Raw genomic sequence first — 20,901 nt, 5'->3', positions numbered from 1 at the left:
CATTGCAAATTCACAACTTATCTGTAAACCAATGTACACTGGTACACTGTACCTTTTTGTCTTTAGAATTGCCTTAATTTTCTGGTTACCAGTAAACCACAGAATTGATTTCAAAAGGGCTTCTACTAGTTTATAAATCACTCAATGACATGGGGCCAGAATACATGTTGGATCTCCTTGCAGTACAAACACTCCGCTGGTAGAAAAGCAGGTCAGAACTAAACCGGGTGAAGCAGCTTCTAGCTACTAAACTGCACACAGATAAAATATGTAGAAAGAAATGCTTTATTGATGTGACTATATATGTATTAAGGGTGTATCGATCACCGATCTTGAGAAAAACCTGACTTGCCGATACCAATTTTGACTCAACTGCAACAAGTCACGTTTGTTTCAATTTCCTTTAATTGAGAAAACCAATATGGATACTCATTATGTTTCAACTGGACATTAGGTAATGTTCTCAAATATAAACAAGCATGTTTAGCATTGGTGTTTGAACTATAAAATTATATTTGTTCCTTTGGACTTTCATTTTTCTAATTTTGAAAACAAAACTTTTGTACCTGTTTTGACACATTTGTTCAAAAAAATCACTCTAGCGATGATTTGCTTTAACATTAACTAGGGGTGCACCGATTGCAGTTTTTGTTCGATCACCGATCTTGAAAAAAAAGGAGATTGGGGCCGATAGATGGGTGCACCCCTAATTTGTATATATGTCTTATGTTAGCTGCAGTAAGGTGACTTAAATCAAAATTGAAAACCTACATGTATTAATTAGCCTTTGAATGAATGTTCTTGTGCTGCACCATCTGCACTGTAACTGCTCAGGCTTTAAATTTGCCTTTTATCTGATTCTTATTTAATTTGCGTATTTAATTTATTCAAAATGTATTTGTGTATTTTATTTGTGCTGTCATGTTTGCTGTTGTTGCTCCTGGAAAGCACATTGAATTGCCGAGGTGTGTAAAATGTGCTACATAAATAAAGCGTACTTGCCTTGTTGTCACGGGTCATGAAAGTGTTTGGAACATTCTTTGGGAGTCGTGGCCCATGGTAACGTGACATCTTAACACAGCTGATGCAGATTTTTCTGCCGCACGTCCATAATGTGAACCTCCCACCACACCCCAACAGTTCTATAATGAATTGAGATCTGGTGACGTCCAGTGATCTTATTGTTATGTTCATGTAACCATGGTAGTAACCATCAAAAACTTGGTTTACTTTGGTCATAAAGGGGTGGACAGGGCCAGCAACGGTATTTTTGTGTGGTTCAGAGATGATAATTTACCAAACTTGGTTAGAACCATTGTTTCAATCTGAGCTCCTCTCACCTTCCTGTCACCTAAAACCAGTCTGCTAGTTCTTCTCTGACCTCTGACAACAAAAAGACATTTTATCGACGCAGCTGCTGCTTACTGGATATGTTTCTAGCCATTGTTTCGGAGCCAAGATGATTGGGGATGAAAATCCAAGTATATCAGCAATTTCTGAAATCCTCAGCTCAGCCTGCCTGGTATCAACAATCATGTTGTATTTAAAGTCCTTTTCTTTTTCCATCTGGATGCTCTTTTTGAACTTCAGCAAGTAATCTGTAGCCTTTAGATGTCTAAAGCTGCTTCCATGACATTGACTGATTAGCTGTTTGTATCAACAAGTGAAGTGGTGTATCAAATAAAGTGGCTCTTGACTGTGACTTTGATTAGATTTACTCTGACATTGAATGATTTTATAGAAAGCAATGCAAATGAATTTAGCCAGAACCTAAACAGATGCAGCTTATAAGATTAATGTTTTTGTTGCAGGTGCGGATGGTTATTGAGTTGCTATGGCCTCTGTTTCTCTTTTTCATCTTGGTGTGGGTGAGGTCCACCAACAAGCCGATTTACAAAGGCCAATGTGAGTGCAACGTGGTTTATTCCTGCAGAGCAAGTGTTCTGCTTCATTTGGCAAATTTAACATGCACCTTTAATCATACGACTATGCCTAACTACCGTAAATCCTCTGATACAGGCCCGGGCCTGTATTTTACTCAAGCTCATCAAGCTCCAGGCCTTTATTGGAAGGAGGGCCAGAATTAGAGGCCTGAATTTCTATTTGAGCAAAATGAACCACCAGTAGAATGAATAAAAATGGGGTGTGTCTATTTGAACCTATAAAATACTAGGTTCATTTATTGAAAATGTGCAGTTACCATAACATGGTACGGTTTGCATACATTAACAACGAGGCTAAATTACAGTAGGGAAATACTGTAGTGTAACAAAACAATAGCAAACATACCTGTACTGCATTTTAAACGTTATTAAATACCGGTATTAGAAAAGGCAACAGCCACCTTACCACTTCAAAGTTGAATTGCTTCGTCTCATTTGGGTTGTAGTAAAAAACAAAAAAAAAAACAACCTCAAATTCAATTCAATCTTTGTCCAGTTTAAAGTAAAAAAATAAAATACCGGTAATCCAATTCAGTTTAATCCTCATCCAGTTTGATAGGTCGATGTTAAAACGTTTAGCAGCTTGCTCCCTAGGGGCTGCATGACTTTTTTTTTTTTAAGTCAACAGTCAAGTAATGAAAATCGAGTCGACTTTGACTAGTCATTGATTACGTCATACACCTGAAGCGGCGCGGGGGGTCGGTTGGTTCACTGGAGTTTTTGACAATTAAAATTGCGCCCACATTTTCAAAGTTAAACACATTTCTTTTAACAATGGTAGTTTCTGCTTCAGCCCTCTCCCCCCTCCCTCTGCGCAGCAGCCGCTAACTCACTGATGTGCCTGCAGCCTCTCAGAGTTCCTGCTGCTCTAAACATTAAAATAATTCTTTCATTTTCTGTTCCTCACTTCTGATTACCTTCAATGGTGTCTGTTTGTTGCAACCACCAGGTACAAAAACTAACTTGTTTTTATCCGACTATTTATCTGTCCTGCCTGTTTATTATCTTCCTGCATCTCCTCTCAATCCTAAAGAAAAACTGCTACCTGGGTTCATATATATTCACCTCTTGAGTTACCTTTGACCTGCAGTTCTAAAAGATCTACCGACCGCAAAAACAGCAGGGTGCGCGCCGGTCGCACCGGTGGACAAGGTGATGCGCCCCGCTCCACAGCAGCGAAAAGCATCAGGCACAAATAAAAGAATAAAAGACAGAAAACATAAAAGGAAATGAGCCGACATGAACGATCGCGTGTTAAATTAGTTTTTGAGGTGGCGACACCTGATTTGATAATGCTACTTTGGCCGTGCTCAGGACGCAGATGTCTGGAGCACGTCAACAATCAGAGCTTTGCATGCACAAGCTGGTTAAGGTTAGGATGGGGGTGAGGGGAATGTTAAATTGCAAGAGGGTAAAGGTCACAATTTGTTAAATGTCCGTTTTACGGCGGGTGTCAGTACCGACGCTCTGGCACAGCGCGTTGCCTCCCAACGCGCAGGAGATTGTCACTTGCTGACAGCAGGCTGCTGTCTTTTCCGTGGACTGCATCTTGCCGGTCATTATCACGTGACAGCGACTAGTCGATGACAGGCATAAAAAGTCACTATAGAGCAGTGAAGTCGACTAGTGATTAGTTCATACAACCCCTGCTACTGCTCCCCAGAGTGTTCTGCAGCATAATTAGCATGTTCTCTTTGAACTTGATATCAAATTTTCGCCTCCTCTTCGTCTCCGCACGGTTAAAGTTACCCTCGCGGTTTATCACTGGCAAATCAAAATTGAGACGGATGACACAACCGCCCCCTGTGGTACTTGCTTGTTACCATTCCACCCGGCCACAATAAAAAAAAAAAAAAAAAACGGCCATTATTCCCCTCCGCCGACTCCAACACCGGCCAACATGTGATACCCGGCCGTTAATTGAATACAGGCCAATATTAGAGGATTTACGGTATGTTTAGAACGTTGGTATTGTCAACTGTATTGTGCCCATAAATGGTTGCCTTTAAAGGTGTGTAAAAGAAAAAATATCTTTCGACCCTTTAGGTCACTATCCAAACAAAGCCATGCCATCTGCTGGCACACTGCCCTGGCTCCAAGGTATGATATGCAACATCGAGAATCCTTGCTTGGACTATCCAACGCCAGGGGAAGCACCAGGAGAGGTCAATAACTTCAACAGCTCTATGTAAGCACCGAGATGCACACTTTTCTGATATTCACTGAAATAAAATGCAGTCCTCTATGTTTATTAAAATTATTTCTTTAGAGGTTTTACAAAGAATCTTTGATGTTCTCTTTCCTTGTGATGCTACCAGAATTGCTGGGATCTTGATCGAACTTCAAACCATTTTAGGAAACAAGTCTGTTCTCGCCAAAGCGAAGCTCCTGGCAGATGATTTCAATCATTGGTCTTCTGTCCTCTCTCTGTCAAAGCCTAGTGATGGTAAGGATGGTGGTAACTGCATTAATAAACATTGTGATGCCTACACTGTAAATGGGCTTTATACAAAATACTTTTTTTTCTACGGTAGTGGTTCGTAAAATTTGAATTGAAACCTGTGCGTGAAGTCTTGCTATGATATCTGTTCAATTAGTTTAAATAGAAAAATGCTATTGTTAGAAGCGTTATGTTGATTATAGGTGGATACATAATTTGTTAATGTTGGTTGTTGCCATTTTGCCCATTTTTTTAATTGCTTCGTACTAATTTTTGTGTACTTTAAGCATAATTATGTCCAGTCTTGTCAATGAAACCTCCTACTCATCTTATTGGGGTGTTGATTAAATAATTTATTCTTTGTCACTGAATCTTTGATAAACATATGTGCTAGAACATAATGCTATGCTATGTTATGCTAGCTGGTCACTGATCGTGTGATGAGTTGGTAGCATAGGGATGATGTCAAAATGGCAAGCTCTCCTCCAAAGCCTCTTAAAGCCATCCTTTTAACATTTTTTTAATCATTTTCTGAGGCCAGTATGTGCTAAAATGACTCTTTACAGAGTTAATGAAACTCCCCACCGCCCTCTGGGGCCAGATTTCCGCATTTGCAACTTCAGCATGCTAGTCCAGTCTGTTAAAGTAAAAAAAGGGGAGCTGACATACCTGGGGCTGCAGTCTGCTTCCAGCAAGTTTCCTGCATGTTTTAGATCATGAACACAGCTGATTTGTTTAATTTAGTAATGAATCACTCCTGTAGACACTAAGGAAGGCTGAGGAGATGTTTCAGCCGTTAGATTAAGGTGTTAAAAAAGAGAAACACACAGGTACCCACTGTGTTTTAAATGGTTTGGTCCAATATCTCGCCAGGACCCTGCAGAGTTCATTCATATTCTAGCTGAATTATTGTTGTAGCAGTGTCTTTATATGTGAAAGGGGACCTAAACAGCTAAATCCACCACAAAAACAAGATTACATTGGAAAATTTCTTCTCACGGAATCAGAAACTGAGTTTTGTTAATAAAGAATAGTTAAATGATTTAGCAAAAATCACTGTTGTGCCTTTGTCAAGTACCCTCGATCAAGGAAAGTATCCCCTTCGTGTGGATGACAAGTTGGAGGATTTGTTATTCCCCTTCATCCCTCAAAAACAATGGCATGTGATTATTTATGATGCAATTTACCATGCAGACTGACAGATCGTTTGTCTTGATAAGCTGTTACTTTGCATTAGGCTCATTTAGTCTGATGATATTCAGATTTTCATACAGCACCTAATTTGCAAAAAGGCAATAGAAGGAGGGGGGGGCAGGCTGCTGTTCAACAAGCGGCTCCTGGGGCCATTTGCATTTCGGGGTCGCTGGTTGGTAATATACAAAATTAAATCCATCAAAGATCTAGGCCTGTTCATAATGAATGGGACTTGCTGCTGTCTGAGGCAAGAGCACAAAAGATCATTAGGTAAGAAAAAAAAAGGGAATGGAGTGATATCGAAAGATGGCAAAGGTGATTGTGTTATTTTTTCTATTTTTGTTAGAGTCAGGGTTGATTAAAAGAACTCAGGTGGTCACTTGACTTTGAAAGGCGACCAGGAATAAGGGTGCAGAGCTTGTTCTATTTCCCCTCATCATCTAAACCTCCAATAGTCCTGAGGAGCATAATAATATGTCATCAGCAGGAATCACAAGGCGTTTGTATCGAGTTCAGAGAGGGGCTTCCAATTAATTCTGTTCGTTTTCACCAAACAGCATCCGATCTGAACCGTTTAAAACCCCGCTATTCAGGATATTGACCAAGTTCCTCACATTACACAAGCAAACACGATGACTTAATTATTTTCTGTTACTACTTCATTAATCGCAGTGCAAATTGAAGTCCCAGCAAGCAGGAAGCAGATTAGATATAGCATGGGTCGAAGGGTGAGACTACTCAAGAATATTTCCGGTGAGATTGTTTCTCTAAGTGTAAAAATTGGTACTACTTTCAGGACTTAGTTGGCATAAAAGCAAATGTATTTTAGTAGTCAAGTGCAAACCGATTAGCCTCTTCTCATGCTCTTATTTTATTTCAACAGACAGCCATTTAACCCGATTTAGTTTTCCAGGGATCTTTGAGCTATTTTGTAGCATGTTTGGATGTTAAAGCAGCAAAAATAAGAGGCAACACACCTTAAAAACATTTTTTTTTTGCATTTGTTTGAACTTTCTAGGAAGTGTGTCTAGTTTTAACTTGTAGTAGATTTAGAAGAGAGAAAGATAAATGGAAATAGTTTTCAGCTGAAATATTAGGATATAATGACTGAACTTAGCCCCCGGGTGCACCAGACATAATACATTTATCTGCCTTTGGTAATAACTCTGCTTGTAACTCACCATAGGGTTACTTGTATTGATGATATTTGGAAATGAAAGTGGTGTCAAGGTTTAATAACTAACACCACATGAGCCGGTGTGGAATTTTAGAAATTGGAATCAGTTTAAGAAGCAGCGCTGCCCCTTGGTGTGGGCTATTAGGTATTAGCTCATCAGTCCCGTAGGATGCAAAAGCTTTTTTTAGATCTCGTTCTGTTAGAGAACGTTATTAATTAAAACTAAAATGTTTGGATGTATTGAACACAAATAACCTCACATCACCTGTAGCGATGATGATTAGCTACATTTAATAAAAGGATCAATAAGATGTGATATTCCATATAAATATGAATCATCAATCTGATTGGCCTTTGAATATTTGATTTAATATTACCTTAGGCTATTTGGACTATTCAGGGAACACACACTTCATATTAATTCAGACAGTCAAGTAAATAGTTAATAATAATGAATTTAATTCCATCTTTCTAAACTAATGATTGTACATGACAAAGTATGAATGAAATGATAAAATGTGAGCAAGATGTTTGTAGCAAAACCTTGTTAAGTATCTGAGCGATCTTCTGGTGTCTGGGTTGTAAAATCAGCTGACTTTGAGGTCAAAAGAGAGGATGGTCCCAAGTGCTTTGCTCACCTGGTCGGCCTGCCGAGTAAGCTGGCGAAGAACTGGTTAGATCTGGAAGTGATTTCTATTTTTATTAAATTTTGACAAAGTTTTCGAGGGCGTTAACAAATCCCTCAGAAAATCACTTCTTTACTCAGATACTTACCCCCAAATTCCACTACCTCCGCTCCGACACGAACGCCGCAGCAAAATCAGTCCCGTTGTAGTCAATCAGAGCAATTCCACTACTGCAGCCGTGCTCCAGCCGTGCTCCGGCAGTGGGGCGCAGTACGCCGCCCTCTGTTCCGGCGTTCGGCAAAAATAGAATCAATCCTATTTTCGCCGGACGCCGGAGCACCTCCGCAGTAAATGGAAAGAAATCACAACTGCCCAACAGGAAAAGGAGCAAGCACAACTTCCGTTTTTCACAATAAATCGATAAACAAAAGGCGTTTTTTGTTTCATATGCACAGGTTTAACAACTTTTAACAGCTATCAATGGCGGCTGAAGTTTAAATGCACAAAAGTAAGCCATAAATAGTTTCCACTATCAAAGTAGTCACACGTTGTTGATCCAAACACTGCTGATCTGTCAACACAAATGATGGGCAGATTAAACAGTTCATGCCGATGCTTCTCCAACACAACGGGTGTTTGGATCTAACTTCCGCGTTTATTGCTCGGACTGTATCGCAAGATCTCGAAAATCCCGCGCATGCTTGTTTGCCCACCTCAGGTCTCCACACCGGAGCGGAGCCATTGTAGAGCGGGTACCAGTAAAAATTGAGTTCGGAAGCGAGTGGCTGCGGAAGGCGGGGGCGGGGGCGGACCGGAGCGGAGCGGAGGTAGTGGAATTTGGGGGTTAGAGGTTCTTCTTTGTGAGAAGTAAAACTGTTATAACAGTTATGTGAAGTGAAAATGTTAAACATTAATTATAATATTATGATATTATTATATACACACCGATAGAATGAATTGTCAATTCAACAGTTACTGATCTGGTGTAAATTTAGATCTGAAACAAATCATTACAGGAAAAACATTCATTTTAAGCCATCATTCACGAATGTAAAGTATAGGACACATTATTCAAACACTTCTGATTTTAACAAATTGTCCATTCAATAAAATATGAATATATGAAGTTTTAAAGTAATTTATGCCAGGGACTTTATTCAGCGAGTAAAAGATAAGAAGTCCTGCGTCTTGCAGCCAGGGGCGGACTGGCATCCAGGCACAAACCCCTTGCACACACAATTTTATGTTACATCAGTCTATGTAAAAGAAAGTAAAAAGTTAATTAATTTAAGAAATTCTATGACTATATTTGGATGTTTGAAAAGTAAATATTAAATATATGTATTATTCAACAAATATGAGTGTTTTTAGTTTATTAATTTCTACTATTGTACAGCCCTCATTGCCTGAAGTGAGTAAAACTGCAAACACAAAACATTTCATTGTTTTTTATTTATATTTTTTATTTTTTGGAGTAGAAGTCAAATTGGTGTATTGTAAAAAATATGGTGGCCTGCATTTGATATGGTGCCTTCTAGAGTCCTAGTCCCCCCCCCCCCCCCCCCCCCCCCCCCCCAGGGTGCTTTTCCAACACAATAAATCATTCACCCAGTCACACACACATTCACACCCTGGTGATGATGAGCTACAATGTAGCCACAGCTGACCTGGGGCACACTGACAGAGGCAAGGCGGCCAAGCACAAGCACCACCGGGCCCTTCGACCACCACCAGCAGGCAAGGTGGGTTAAGTGTCTTGCCCAAGGACACAACAGCAGAATTCTCTGCTGGGACACGGGATAGATCCTACAACCCTCTGATTTGTGGACAACCCGCTCTACCTCTCAGGTGGTAGCTTAACCCAAAGACCCAAACTTTATCCTTGTTTCTAAAAGCAGATTCATTTTCTTTTGTCCTTTTAAGAAGGGTTCTCTTTCTACGAGTTCTGGCTCCCCTTGCTTGGCACAGATCTTTGTTAGAGCAAGCAGGACACATGCACATTGCAGGGAATGTTTTCATGATTCTACATCCTACTGTACGTGTGTACAACACAAACAAATAAAGAAGTTGTCAAAAATCACAGATGTTCACTATTGTTAAATACGTCACTATTAGTAACACATTTCTTTTTGTTTACCCAGTCCTCATGAAGAGTATTCTGAAAGATGGCGAAACCTTCACCACATATCTGAATCAGAGTTTGTCAGTTCCAGCAGCAGTGGTCCAGAGCCTCATGAATGCCAAGCTTCAACTCAGTCCAGTAAGTAGAACTCTGTCAGCATACTGGAAACTTTGTGTTCTGCATGAATCCCAAACTACATAAAAACGTGAGCTTCTCATCTGCTGGTGTGATGAAAGGAATTTAAATATTATCATCCTGTTCAAAAGACCAAATGTGCCAAGAGTGTTCTGCTTGAGCATGTCAGACTGAAATGTCCTGGCCCAGAGCAGCCTTTGGGACTCCTTGTCTTGATATTCAAAGCACTCCCTGGTGTTTGCTTGACAGAAAGTAATTTGAAACAGCCTACAGTATGCAACTTTATAGGAAAAGGATGTCAGTTAAAATAATGAGTGTGTTTTTTTAAGTCTCCCAGTTGATTATTTGATACAAATCAATATCAGATGGGATTCAAGAAGGTAATTGTATTTACCCTGGCAAGGATGCTTAAATACATAAAGGTGGCAGCTAAATTATTTTAACGTGTCTGAGCCCTTGTGATGGTGGCAGTGCTGGAAGTTTTAAAAGTAACACCATGCAGAGATTGAGGGAATGCTGCTCTGCGTCTGGGACTCTTGAGTCTAAACAATATCAGCTTGTTCTGCAGGCACTGCTGCGGTATCAGCTTCACAGGTGCAAAAAGATTTTGTCAAAAGCTTTGATGGTTAAAGAGGGTTGCTTCAGGTGGCCGGTCTGAAGCTTTCTCTAGAACTGAGAGATCACCCGGAAGTGATCCAGTCTTGATGTTCTCATGTTATGATTTGTGTAGCCAACCAAAGGTTGACAGGTTTGAGAAATGCTACCAAGAAACTCAGAAACACGCCGTCTTTGATGCGGAGGCTCTGACTGGGGTAAAAGACTATTTATGTGTCACAAGTTCAACTTAACTTTACTTGAGTTTGTGTGAATGCAAATGGTGATGACCTTGTCATTTCAACATGCTGAAACATATTTCAATCACTGTAATCATAAAATTCATTTCACACTTCAATCATTGAGCACAGATTAATGAAGCATTTCACTATATTATAATAATTATAAGTAGCAATAAACAAACATTTATTTAATGATTATCTAGCTTATAAGTTGTAGAAGTTCATATCTGATTTAGGAAATCATTCTTTCACTTAGCAGCTGATCCGAGCTGGAGTGTTCCTTATAAGGAGACATGAAGACCTGAAAGATTGGACCTTGAGGAGAGAATGTTATTGTTGACATTTCGTTATCTGTGTTCAGAGCTGCAGAGGCTCTGAGCTCCAGCTGATGGGATGAAGGCAGGCCAATTTAAAGGGAACACATGCAGTCTTGTGTCTCCTTTTTGACCAGATGTTGAATAGATATTGAATGGTCAAACTGTACCTAGAAACTGACCAATGCTGGATGTTACACAGTACTAATTTTTTCCATTGGCAGCCACTGTATCCAGGTTAACTCACAGGCTCTTTGTACTAGTCTAATACTGGTCTAGTCTTTTCATCAGCGATTCAACCCTTAGTCCTTTCATGTGTAAAATGTCCTTCCACAAGACCCTTCACCCCAAATTGCCCCTGATGAATTCCAGTGTCTAATTGTAGGTAACAGTCATGCATATTTAAAACGCCACCATGAGAAACACCGTAAAGCACTTAAAAAGAGCTGAATGTCATTGTAAAGCACCATAAAACGGTGGACCTTTAGTTGCACACTGTGAACCATTCATAAAGTTAAAGCAAATGTCATATTGATGACTCAGATACTTGAATAAATCAGAAATTCCTCATAACAGGCTTTTATGACAAGAGAACAGCCACTAATACTTGAGCCTTCATGAGAAAATCAATTGAATGGTTACAATACCATCGAAATTAATGTTGGTTCTTCAAATGTTTAATCTTAAATTGACACAGCTCTTTAAATCCTTATTTTTAGGTCTGATTGGAGATAAAATTTGAGTTTGCATGATCCCGTACAACTTCCTGTGAAATAAAAAAAAAAAGTTCTAAATCACCATTGTGTTATTGGTCAACTTTAGCTGAAGTTGGTATTTTCTTCTCAGATGACGGGCATCCTGAGACCTGGGAATGTGAAGAGCATTCTGTGTGAGGGGACAAATCTGGACAAGTACATCCAATTTAACAGCCAAGCTGAGAAGGAGGCTTTTCAGAATGTCAGCTGTTCCCTCACTCAACAGCAGCTGATGGACACCCAGCAGGTTCTTCTGCAAAACCTGGATGGGAGGAAAGTGCTGTCAGGGGTAAGTCTTGTCTGCTGTTGTTGGCACTAAAACCATCAGATATTTTCAAACTTTTCTAAACTAGAATTAAACTTGTATCTTGTAAAGCTCGAATCATTTCAAATTGATTTCTTGAACATGACAGTGAGTTCACTGTACTACAATGGCCCCCACAGTTACCAGATCTCAACCCGATAGAGCATCTTTGGGATGTGGTGGAACGGGAGCTTTGTGCTCTGGATGTGCATCCCATAAATCTCCATCAACTGCAAGTTGCTATCCTATCAATATGGGCCAACATTTCTAAAGAATGCTTTCAGCACCTTGTTGAATCAATGCCAAGTGGAATTAAGGCAGTTCTGAAGGCGAAAAGGGGTCAAACACCGTATTAGTATGGTGTTCCTAATAATCCTTTAGGTTAGTGTATGCCACCCTGTCGCCTAACATTCATGGACTCACCCATCTTGAGTCACAACAAGAAAGGTTGTTGTTTTTTAGCATCCAGGAATCAACAGAGAACATCCTGACTACTACAAGCTAACGTTAGCATTAGCAACACTACCACACGGAAGTATTGCTTATTGTGCCTTTAAGTTTGATTAGTAAATAAAAATAAAGTGTGAATGGTGACCCATCAAGGTTTCACCTCACATTTCAATCTATGCTAGCTCAGATAGCAGAAAACAAAAATGAATGAAACTCCCTTTCAGTATTTGAAGGTTTTCATAATAATTTCTTATCATAGCACATCACCATGGTAACACACATTTTCATATAACAGATCAAAAAGCAGATATAATGTCCTTGGACATTGTTTCTCTCTGATGTGAGACAGTCTAAATTATATGGCTTTTTCGGAATACCAAAACATCTAAATTATAAAATATCATAATTTAGATAATATAAAATATTTTTCAAAGTTCTTAGACTCCTAAAAAATAACCAAGAAACAGGAAGAAAACAATCATTCATAAGTGAAATTTCTGGAGTACTGCCAGCAGATTTGCAGGCTATAGATTGATTTGGACAATGATTGATTTAGTGCAGTACTGTATAATAAATAAAACTTTGTACTGTCACAATCAAAATAACTGCTTGGATTGAAATGACTTAAATGGACTGTTTTTGATATTTCATTTGAATAAATAGGGATAAATATATTCCCAATACTATACATTCATATTCTGCACACTCATACAACATTTAGCAAATCCAGTGGACTCTTATCGCCTTTGAAGGCCATATCTGACACAGTTGATATGGTCAAGTTGCTCAAATACATGAAGAGTTTTCAGAATTGTTGTGATGAAAGATGAGAAAGAGAGGTGGGAAGAACCTATGTTTTAATAAAAGCTGTTGAATTATTTAAATCCTTAGCATTTCTTGAAGGGATAAGTATTGGTTTCCTCCTTTCATGTCAGACTTTTTACCTACGATCATGTCATGTCAGGTAACGTATGAAGGTACAGCTCTTTTGATCTAAACGTATTCACCATTCAGACTATGTGTTACCATGGCAATGTGTGAATTGGGTTGAGATCAAAAGTCAATTAGCTGTAAATGTACATTCAGTGATGCGTTTCTGCCACGTTTATTACCCGTTTCTTTACCTTTCTGCATTGGGTGACAATATCACAATCATGATTAATCAATGGTGGTACTGCTGAACAAGGGTGTTGTTTTCTACATGTCTTTAGCCAACTTTATTTTATTCACCATTCTACTTATGAAAACAAAAATGTTAGGTGAAAATAAAATTACACGACATAATAATTAGGGCAGTCAATCAACAACATTTTTAACAACAATCACTCAATCAATCAATTAATCAATAGAATAGAACAGAGTAGAATAGAATAGAATAGAATGTATTGACCCCACAGTGGGGAAATTCACTCGTTACAGCAGCACAAACATTTGAGAGAATAATTTGAAGAAAAATAACAAGGGTACATGTATATACTTGGGGTGGGCCGTTATCGTCGTTAACGTGCTGTGTCAATGCCAGACTCTTACTGAGTGATTAAAAAAATTTATTTCGCCATTAATCTATTCTCAAAGTTGGGCTGGGATCTGGGTTTGTACTAAGTAAGCTATGATGACTTTCACACTGGTATTCTAGCGCGGATGTATACGCCATCCCATTTTCTGTAATATCAAACTGAGTATTTGATTTTTGTGGAGCCCAAAAAAGATATAGCTTCTACCTATATTACATTAATGATGTGGCCTCTCGGCATACAGGATTCTTTGGAGCAGAGAGGATGCCGAGTGCTGATCTTTGATTTGCTCCAGGGTGCGTCCTGTGCACGGCCACAGTTACATTCTCAAAGTAGTGCCATCAAAAAATATAATTAACACATAATTGTTCATATCTGCTCGAATTTCTTCTGGTACTTTCTGTGTTTTATTTGGGCTTGACGCGCTCTGCTGCAGCAGAACTCATCACCTGTGGTTCGGTGACATCACCTCACCGGCACAGCCTTGTGTGCACTCTGCTGTTTGCAGTGCCTTTGAACTGCTTCGTTCAACTCATGAGGTGGAAAAGCAGGAAGCTGGGCGACAGTTTTTCTGCAGAACTGAAGGGAGATGCAGGAAGATCAGAGGCAGACAGGACAGGAAAATAGTCAAAAAGAACAGCGAAACAAAGTGCTTGAAAAGGAAACTGTAGGTAGATTTCTCCAACTGCATGTTTTACTCTTATGAAGCAATAATGAATAAGCATGTAATAGTTACATTATCGATACAATTCAGATCACCTTCAAAACTCAGTCCCACTTCCATGGCCATTTTGAGGCATTTTGGAGGCCAAAGCAATAGACCTGCCCTCTCACTCTGTGAAATACAGACTGAAAAGAACTGTTTAAGTAATCCTAGTTTTTAATCAAAGAACTTAATAAATGGGTGGACACTGAGTGTCACGAGAGATGACCATGGAAAGAAAGACACAAATAATTGGTTTGTTGGATTAGAAATTTTAATATTTTAAGGACACTCATCAACCACTTGCACAGACATTACTTGGACTAGGTTGGGTCCCTTTTCACCATCTGAAATCTCATAAATCTTGATTTAGCAAAATTCCTCAGATTTTTTGGTCTGACAAATCTCCACCAACTGGAAGGTATTGAGTAGCTGCCATGTGATTGGCTGATTAGCTCTTTGAGGCTGATGAGTGTAAAATTATGCAGTGCTAAAGGCAAAATCTTGATTTTGTGTGTAAAGGATTATAGTTTTAGTGTCACAGTGAGATGAAGCCTTCTTCACAACTTAATACATTCTACAACAGGAGTGAGTAAACTGTCTGCTCCAGAAATAATTCCCTCCTGACTTGAAATGAATTGAATATGAAGCTAACACCATCCTGTGGCAGCCTGTTGGGTAATTTCAAAGTTGAAGGTGACGCTTGTCTGGCTTTGCGAGTCAAAGAAATAGAGAAGTTGTGTCTAGCTGATGAATACTTCCAGTACAAACCCGACAGCAACACTTCGACACCAATTATGTGTTATTACAGTAACATAAAGCATGCTGCTGCTTTATTTTTTTATTGAGAGTTCAAACACTGTCATTGTCACATCCCCCTCTGTGCCACACACACAGATGCATGCATGTATGAAAAAAAGGCGGGAATTCTGTTTCTGAACCAATGTTTTCCTGAATTCTCTAACATCTCCATTCCCTTTGGGGATGAAGGAAGTCTTGCATTTTTCTTTGGCTTTATCTTTGAGAAAAAATATATGGGACAGCAAATCCAATAAATAAGTGATAAGGCAGGAAGTTCGTTGGAGAGGGAGCTTTTGAGCAATTTAAGCCCACAGGCATTTTCAGATGTAGAAAAAAAAGGGATCGTCCAGACAAGATACGGAAGAACGGAAAAGCTCTTCAGCGCCCCGAGCAGATAGATGGAAAAAGAACATCAAGCCTTCACACTTGAGGCTTGACACTGCTGAGTGATTGTGATAACAACAGCAGCATAAAAAAGACAAGAGGGGAAGTCAGGGGAGTCTGAGACTGAGGTGCCAAGCCACATAAGTTGATTTAGTTGTTTTCACTACTTTGTGTTTGGAGTTTCAGAAGCTTTTTTTAATTGTTTCAAGCATTCACATAAATGTCAAATTAATTACATGTACTACTGAAGCTGTGTTAAAACTGCATGCATGTTTTAAAAGCAATCAAAGAAGCACGTGGCCATTAGGAAACCGTTTTAAAACTGGTTTTTATCTTATGTGTGAGTGGACTGACCTTAGAAGACAATTAAATAAATTGGAGGATTGTGGTTTAATCCCAGTGTTCCCTCATGCATGTCTTCTCCCAGATTTACCTTGAAAAAAGGATCGTTTTTCAATGCTTTTTTAGGGCAGCAGGTCTGGCAAAGCTGCAGCTGTATCACTCCACTGGATTTCAACAGGACGCATAAGCATCAGACAAGGTCTTGAAGCTTGATACGTAGCTACAGTAATTGCCGCTGTTAAATCATCCTAACCCTAACCCTACAAGCAAAGTGGCACATCTCAAACATGTCCCATGAGCATTGTGTCACAGCGCACCACAACATTTACGCTTTGTTTCAATATTTTATATGCTATGCTTCCAGAACAATTAAAGGTCAGCTTTTCAGAGCAGACCACATAGGAAATCAAACACGGGGGCAGTGTAGAGCATCAAGAAACTTGAATAAACAAAGAAAGAAAGCATATGCAGATTTCCTTATGCTGAACTCTAAAATAAATGTGTCCTTATCTGTGAAACCTCTGTAGCCAAGGTAAACAGAACAGAAAGAACCGTGCTTGCTACTGTGTGAAGGGGAAAGAAAATATCAAAAATCTTGCAGTTCTCCTGCAATTTGATGACCACATGGGTCTAGCTGTGCAGAATATTTGCACCTCTGAAATGCGGCAGAAAGGGTATACTCTGGTGAGGTTGTGGTGAAAACGGATAGATTACATTGTGCATATGGTGGCCTGACCTCTCCCCAGCTAGTCCACTCACTCCTCAAGTCATACCAAAATGTTCTTCAGCCCATATATATATATATGTATATATAATCAATCCCTGCATGTCCTGGGTCAGGGTCCCATGCTAGGTAACTAAAGATTTAAAATAGACAACAAACTATGTGTTGATTATTAGTTGTTTTTGTTACTTTGCATGTCTTTGCTCTGCTAAATGTTTCTTCCTTGTTTGTGAGCTCCTGCTGTGAGGTTGGTTGAGGGTTTAAGGTTGTGACTCACACCGTGTTTGGTCAATAATTAATTATGATGAAAAAAAAAACTTACATAATGGCAATTACATGCAATACATACCAATAGAGTAAATATGATGTTGGATCTCTCCTCACACTCATTAAGAAGGGAAGCCAAAATATGAAGTTTCCAGGTGTTATCCTGTGTCTTTGGAACCAGAGTCGGCTTGAGTTCTGCTAGCTAATGCTAACAAGCAGCAAAAAGAGGAAAGGGTGCACTTTGGTTTCTTTGGGAATGCATTATATTTCTCTGTCTATCAAAATACTGATGGTGCATCTTCTCTCACCAAACTAGTACATCTTAAGAGCGCCTACCCAATATATGTGTGCTGTAAAAGCTAAGTTATTTTACATTGGTGCTCAGGCCCTTTATAAAGATTTGATGATGTTTACTGGAGACTATTTTGTTTTGAATGAATTTATTGAATTAATCTTGCTCTTGAAAGAGCTGTTGGGAGTCTGGCTATGACAATATTGTTGCCATATTGTCTCTTGTTGTTTGAAGGATGTTTAAACAACTTAAATTAAACTACTAGGCTCACAACAACCCTACAGCAGTGCTCAATATTGACTTAACTTGCAATTTAACACTGAAGTAATGTTGCCAGCACAGGTGTCCACAGATCAGTTACTAGTGGGTTTTTTTTCCTTTGAATGGGAGCCTTTATAGCTTCTCATCCTCACAGGCTGTCTACCTTCTTTGCTTTGATGGTAAAAGTGAATGCCTTAAAGGCTCAGTGAGAAGCCAGTCTATTGTTTAAAAAAATTCTCTCAAGGTGCTTGAATAGTGATTAGATTTATCTATACAACATCCTGTTGCTCATTAATCTTCTTTTATTCATTGTCCAGCCTTGGGTTTCCTGGGGTTTAGGGTTTTAATCTCGAGAGACAATGGAAGCACCGCTAATACAAGCTATACTTGACACTTGATGCATGAAAGTGACGGTGGCTGAAAGGGCATGCCATTTATTTCTCTGAATGTGTTCATAGTGTGTGCCTCTTAGAATGTCACAGTAACACAAAGGTGCACATCAGTCTGATGCAACTTTGATTAAACATTTCTGAGGCTACTTGCTGTCAAGCTCTACAAAGTTTTGGGCAAATATAGAGCTGGGCAGTATATTGATATTTTTAAAATGTCGATGTAATTTCAAACAAGAAACGAGATGATTTGATATTGATATAACTCGGCTAGCCGTTATGCTAGAGATTAACCGCTATGCTAGCAACTAGCTTGTTCTGCCTCTAAGCGGTCATTACATGTATTCTCACAAGACAGTATGTCACATTATTGCTCTCCTGTGCCTTGAGTTTTTCGTTAATTGTGTCCAACTGCCTCTTGTTACCTGATTACCCATCCCAGTGTGTATATAAGCCCTGTGGTTTTGTCGGTTCGTACTCGTTGCATGTCAGTTTATGGTCACGTCTGTCTACCCTGTCGTGTCTGCACTCCTGACCACTAAAGAGGAACCAAATGTCTGCTGCTCTCTGGCCTGGGTTGATTTACCTGCCTGAAGGATCCACTCTTCCTCACTCACCTTCCCTCCACACCGTGACACAGTAAACCTCTGGGTCAATCTTCTGCCCTAAAGTTTGCATTTGGCTTCCTGGTTTTTAATTATTTGGGGACGTTTGTTCATGTTTCAGCTAGCCTTTTCACCATGGCTGCCAACAGAGATCTGTTTATCCATCCGAGCCAAACCCCTCCCTCCCCCGTGTAATCAGGAAACATCTACGGAAAGCCAGAGTGGCCAAATTACCTCAAACATGTTGTAACGGTGTGAATAGTTAGTGTTAGGTTTAATATTTTATTTTGAAGATGAGGAGAGGTTGTTGCAATTTTGGTTTTTGCTGCTTTTTTATTCTAGGAAATGCTCCGTTACGAGCGATTCTGTTGAAAAAATTGAGTTTCTAAGGTGTGGGTTGTGGCCAACTGTAGCTCAAAAATAATACCCACAAAAAACAACCGGAGCGTCTGAGTCATCACAATATGATTGCTGTTATGATAATAAATGATAAATGACCCACTGTTATGATAATAAATGATAAATGACCCACACTTGTATAGCACCTTTCAGAGTCAGAGGACTCCACTACACCACAGTGTATCATTCATCCATTCACACACACATTCACACATTGGTGGTGAGCTACATTGTAGTCACAGCTGCCCTGGGGTGCGATGACAGAGGCAAAGCTGCTGAGCACAAGCGCCACCGGTCCCTCCCACCACCAGCAGGCAAGGTGGTGAAGTGTCTTGCCGAAGAACACAACAGCAGAATTCTCTGTCGGGAGCTCTACCTCCTGAGTTACTGCTCAATACTCAATACTGAGTCAAAACCCAATACTGTTAGATTCCAGCCGTGTTTGCCCTAATAGCTCCATGGTGCATGACCAACATGGGTGTAATCTTCAGTAAACGCAGTTACATCATTAATTTAGCTTAACCTGATAGATTTCTTTTCTCTGAACGGGAAATAATTACTGGTAATAAAGATATGATATGGGCCACCTCTACATGGAATTTAAATTATTTTACATTAATTATAAATATATTAAAAAAAGTACCCTTGGAACATCTGAGACAAATCTAGCACTCAGCTGAGACAGACAGACAGACGATACTTTTTTACGGACTCAAGGTCCAGTTACATGAAAAACAGTTACAAATACAGTATAAAAATGAACCAGGTAAAGCACATAAAGATAGAAACCAGTGTGTTGACAGATAGCTGCACCTGCTGCACAGGTAATTCAACCACTGAATCTAGTGTGTTGTACTGGAGAAACCACTAAAACATGGTGGATGCTGGCCCCGAGGCCTGGAATTGAATAGCCCTGTACTAATGTTAACACATCCATCCATCCATCTATCTCTCCCTCCCCACTAATCCCAGGAAAATCTCCAAAGTGAGGCAACCAGGAGGCATGACCACCACCACCCCGCCCCAATTTGTCAACCCATGTGATACATTACCAGAATCAAATGGATGGTTTTCTAACACTTCAACCTTCAATCCTGAATGTTAGCAGAGAGATGAAAGCATTATCGCAATTCAGACATCTTGATGAAATATGATTTTTTTTCTATTTATGACCACCCTTTGATCTTTTAACAACTCTTGCAAAATGATCATTCTTTGATAGAACAGTTACAGCCCAGTGTATGGAGTGTGTTTCAGCATAATAATGGGCCTCATACATAAATCACATGGGGTCAATGAAAGGTTTCAATGGTATAACGTTGTCCTATTAAACACCACAGCTTGCAAGATCACCTAATCTCTGTGCAGTTGAAGACCTTGACTGACCTCTACACTCTAGATGAAGCGCAGACCATGCTCTCTGTGATTCAAACAACCTAGATTACAGCTAATTAGAAAATCCTCCATTATTGTTATTGTGATGATTTAGTTGGAACAACTGGCCGTTTCACCTCTCATCTAAGATGCTTCTTCAGTTCTGAAACTTATCTTAAAAGGTGTAATCTGAAACAGGCCCGCTAATAGTGCAATCGGAGTCACTGGTGCTTCCATTGTGATTACTAATAAGGCAATCAAAGTCAGTTAAGTGACTGGCCCCTCCCTTTATTCAGAGTTTGTGTCATTGGTGGTGATAATCCTAACAGGTCTCCAACAACGCTTAACTTCCTGAGGAGGCAAGTCAAGTGTCGGACATTTCAGAAGAAACTTCAGCTGAAGAAATCTCTTGGATGAGAGGCTAAACAATTCAAGGAAAACAAGATAAGTCCAGTTGTCAACTAAACCTTTAAGATTATCATGCCATGGATGACAGAGAATCTACACAAATATAATAGCAATGCTGCTGCAATCTGTTTGCTAACCAAAG

The 20,901-nt window shown here is 39.5% G+C and overlaps 1 protein-coding gene across 2 annotated transcripts in view; it reads left to right on the top strand.

Moving 5' to 3' along the window:
* LOC107377411 (phospholipid-transporting ATPase ABCA1) overlaps positions 1-20,901 on the top strand; it is a 324,049-nt gene that overhangs the window by 19,725 nt on the left and 283,423 nt on the right. For both annotated transcript variants that reach the window (XM_054747824.2, XM_015946964.3), the window contains exons 3-7: positions 1,812-1,905; positions 3,990-4,131; positions 4,262-4,389; positions 9,522-9,640; positions 11,634-11,831. In XM_054747824.2, the coding sequence (XP_054603799.2) occupies positions 1,812-1,905; positions 3,990-4,131; positions 4,262-4,389; positions 9,522-9,640; positions 11,634-11,831 (681 nt within the window). The remainder of the gene's footprint in view (positions 1-1,811; positions 1,906-3,989; positions 4,132-4,261; positions 4,390-9,521; positions 9,641-11,633; positions 11,832-20,901) is intronic.

The sequence above is a fragment of the Nothobranchius furzeri genome, chromosome 2 (assembly GCF_043380555.1).
Source record: "Nothobranchius furzeri strain GRZ-AD chromosome 2, NfurGRZ-RIMD1, whole genome shotgun sequence".
NCBI lineage: Eukaryota > Metazoa > Chordata > Actinopteri > Cyprinodontiformes > Nothobranchiidae > Nothobranchius > Nothobranchius furzeri.
Note: the sequence above shows the minus strand (reverse complement) of the source record. Positions and strands in the feature narration are given on the sequence as shown.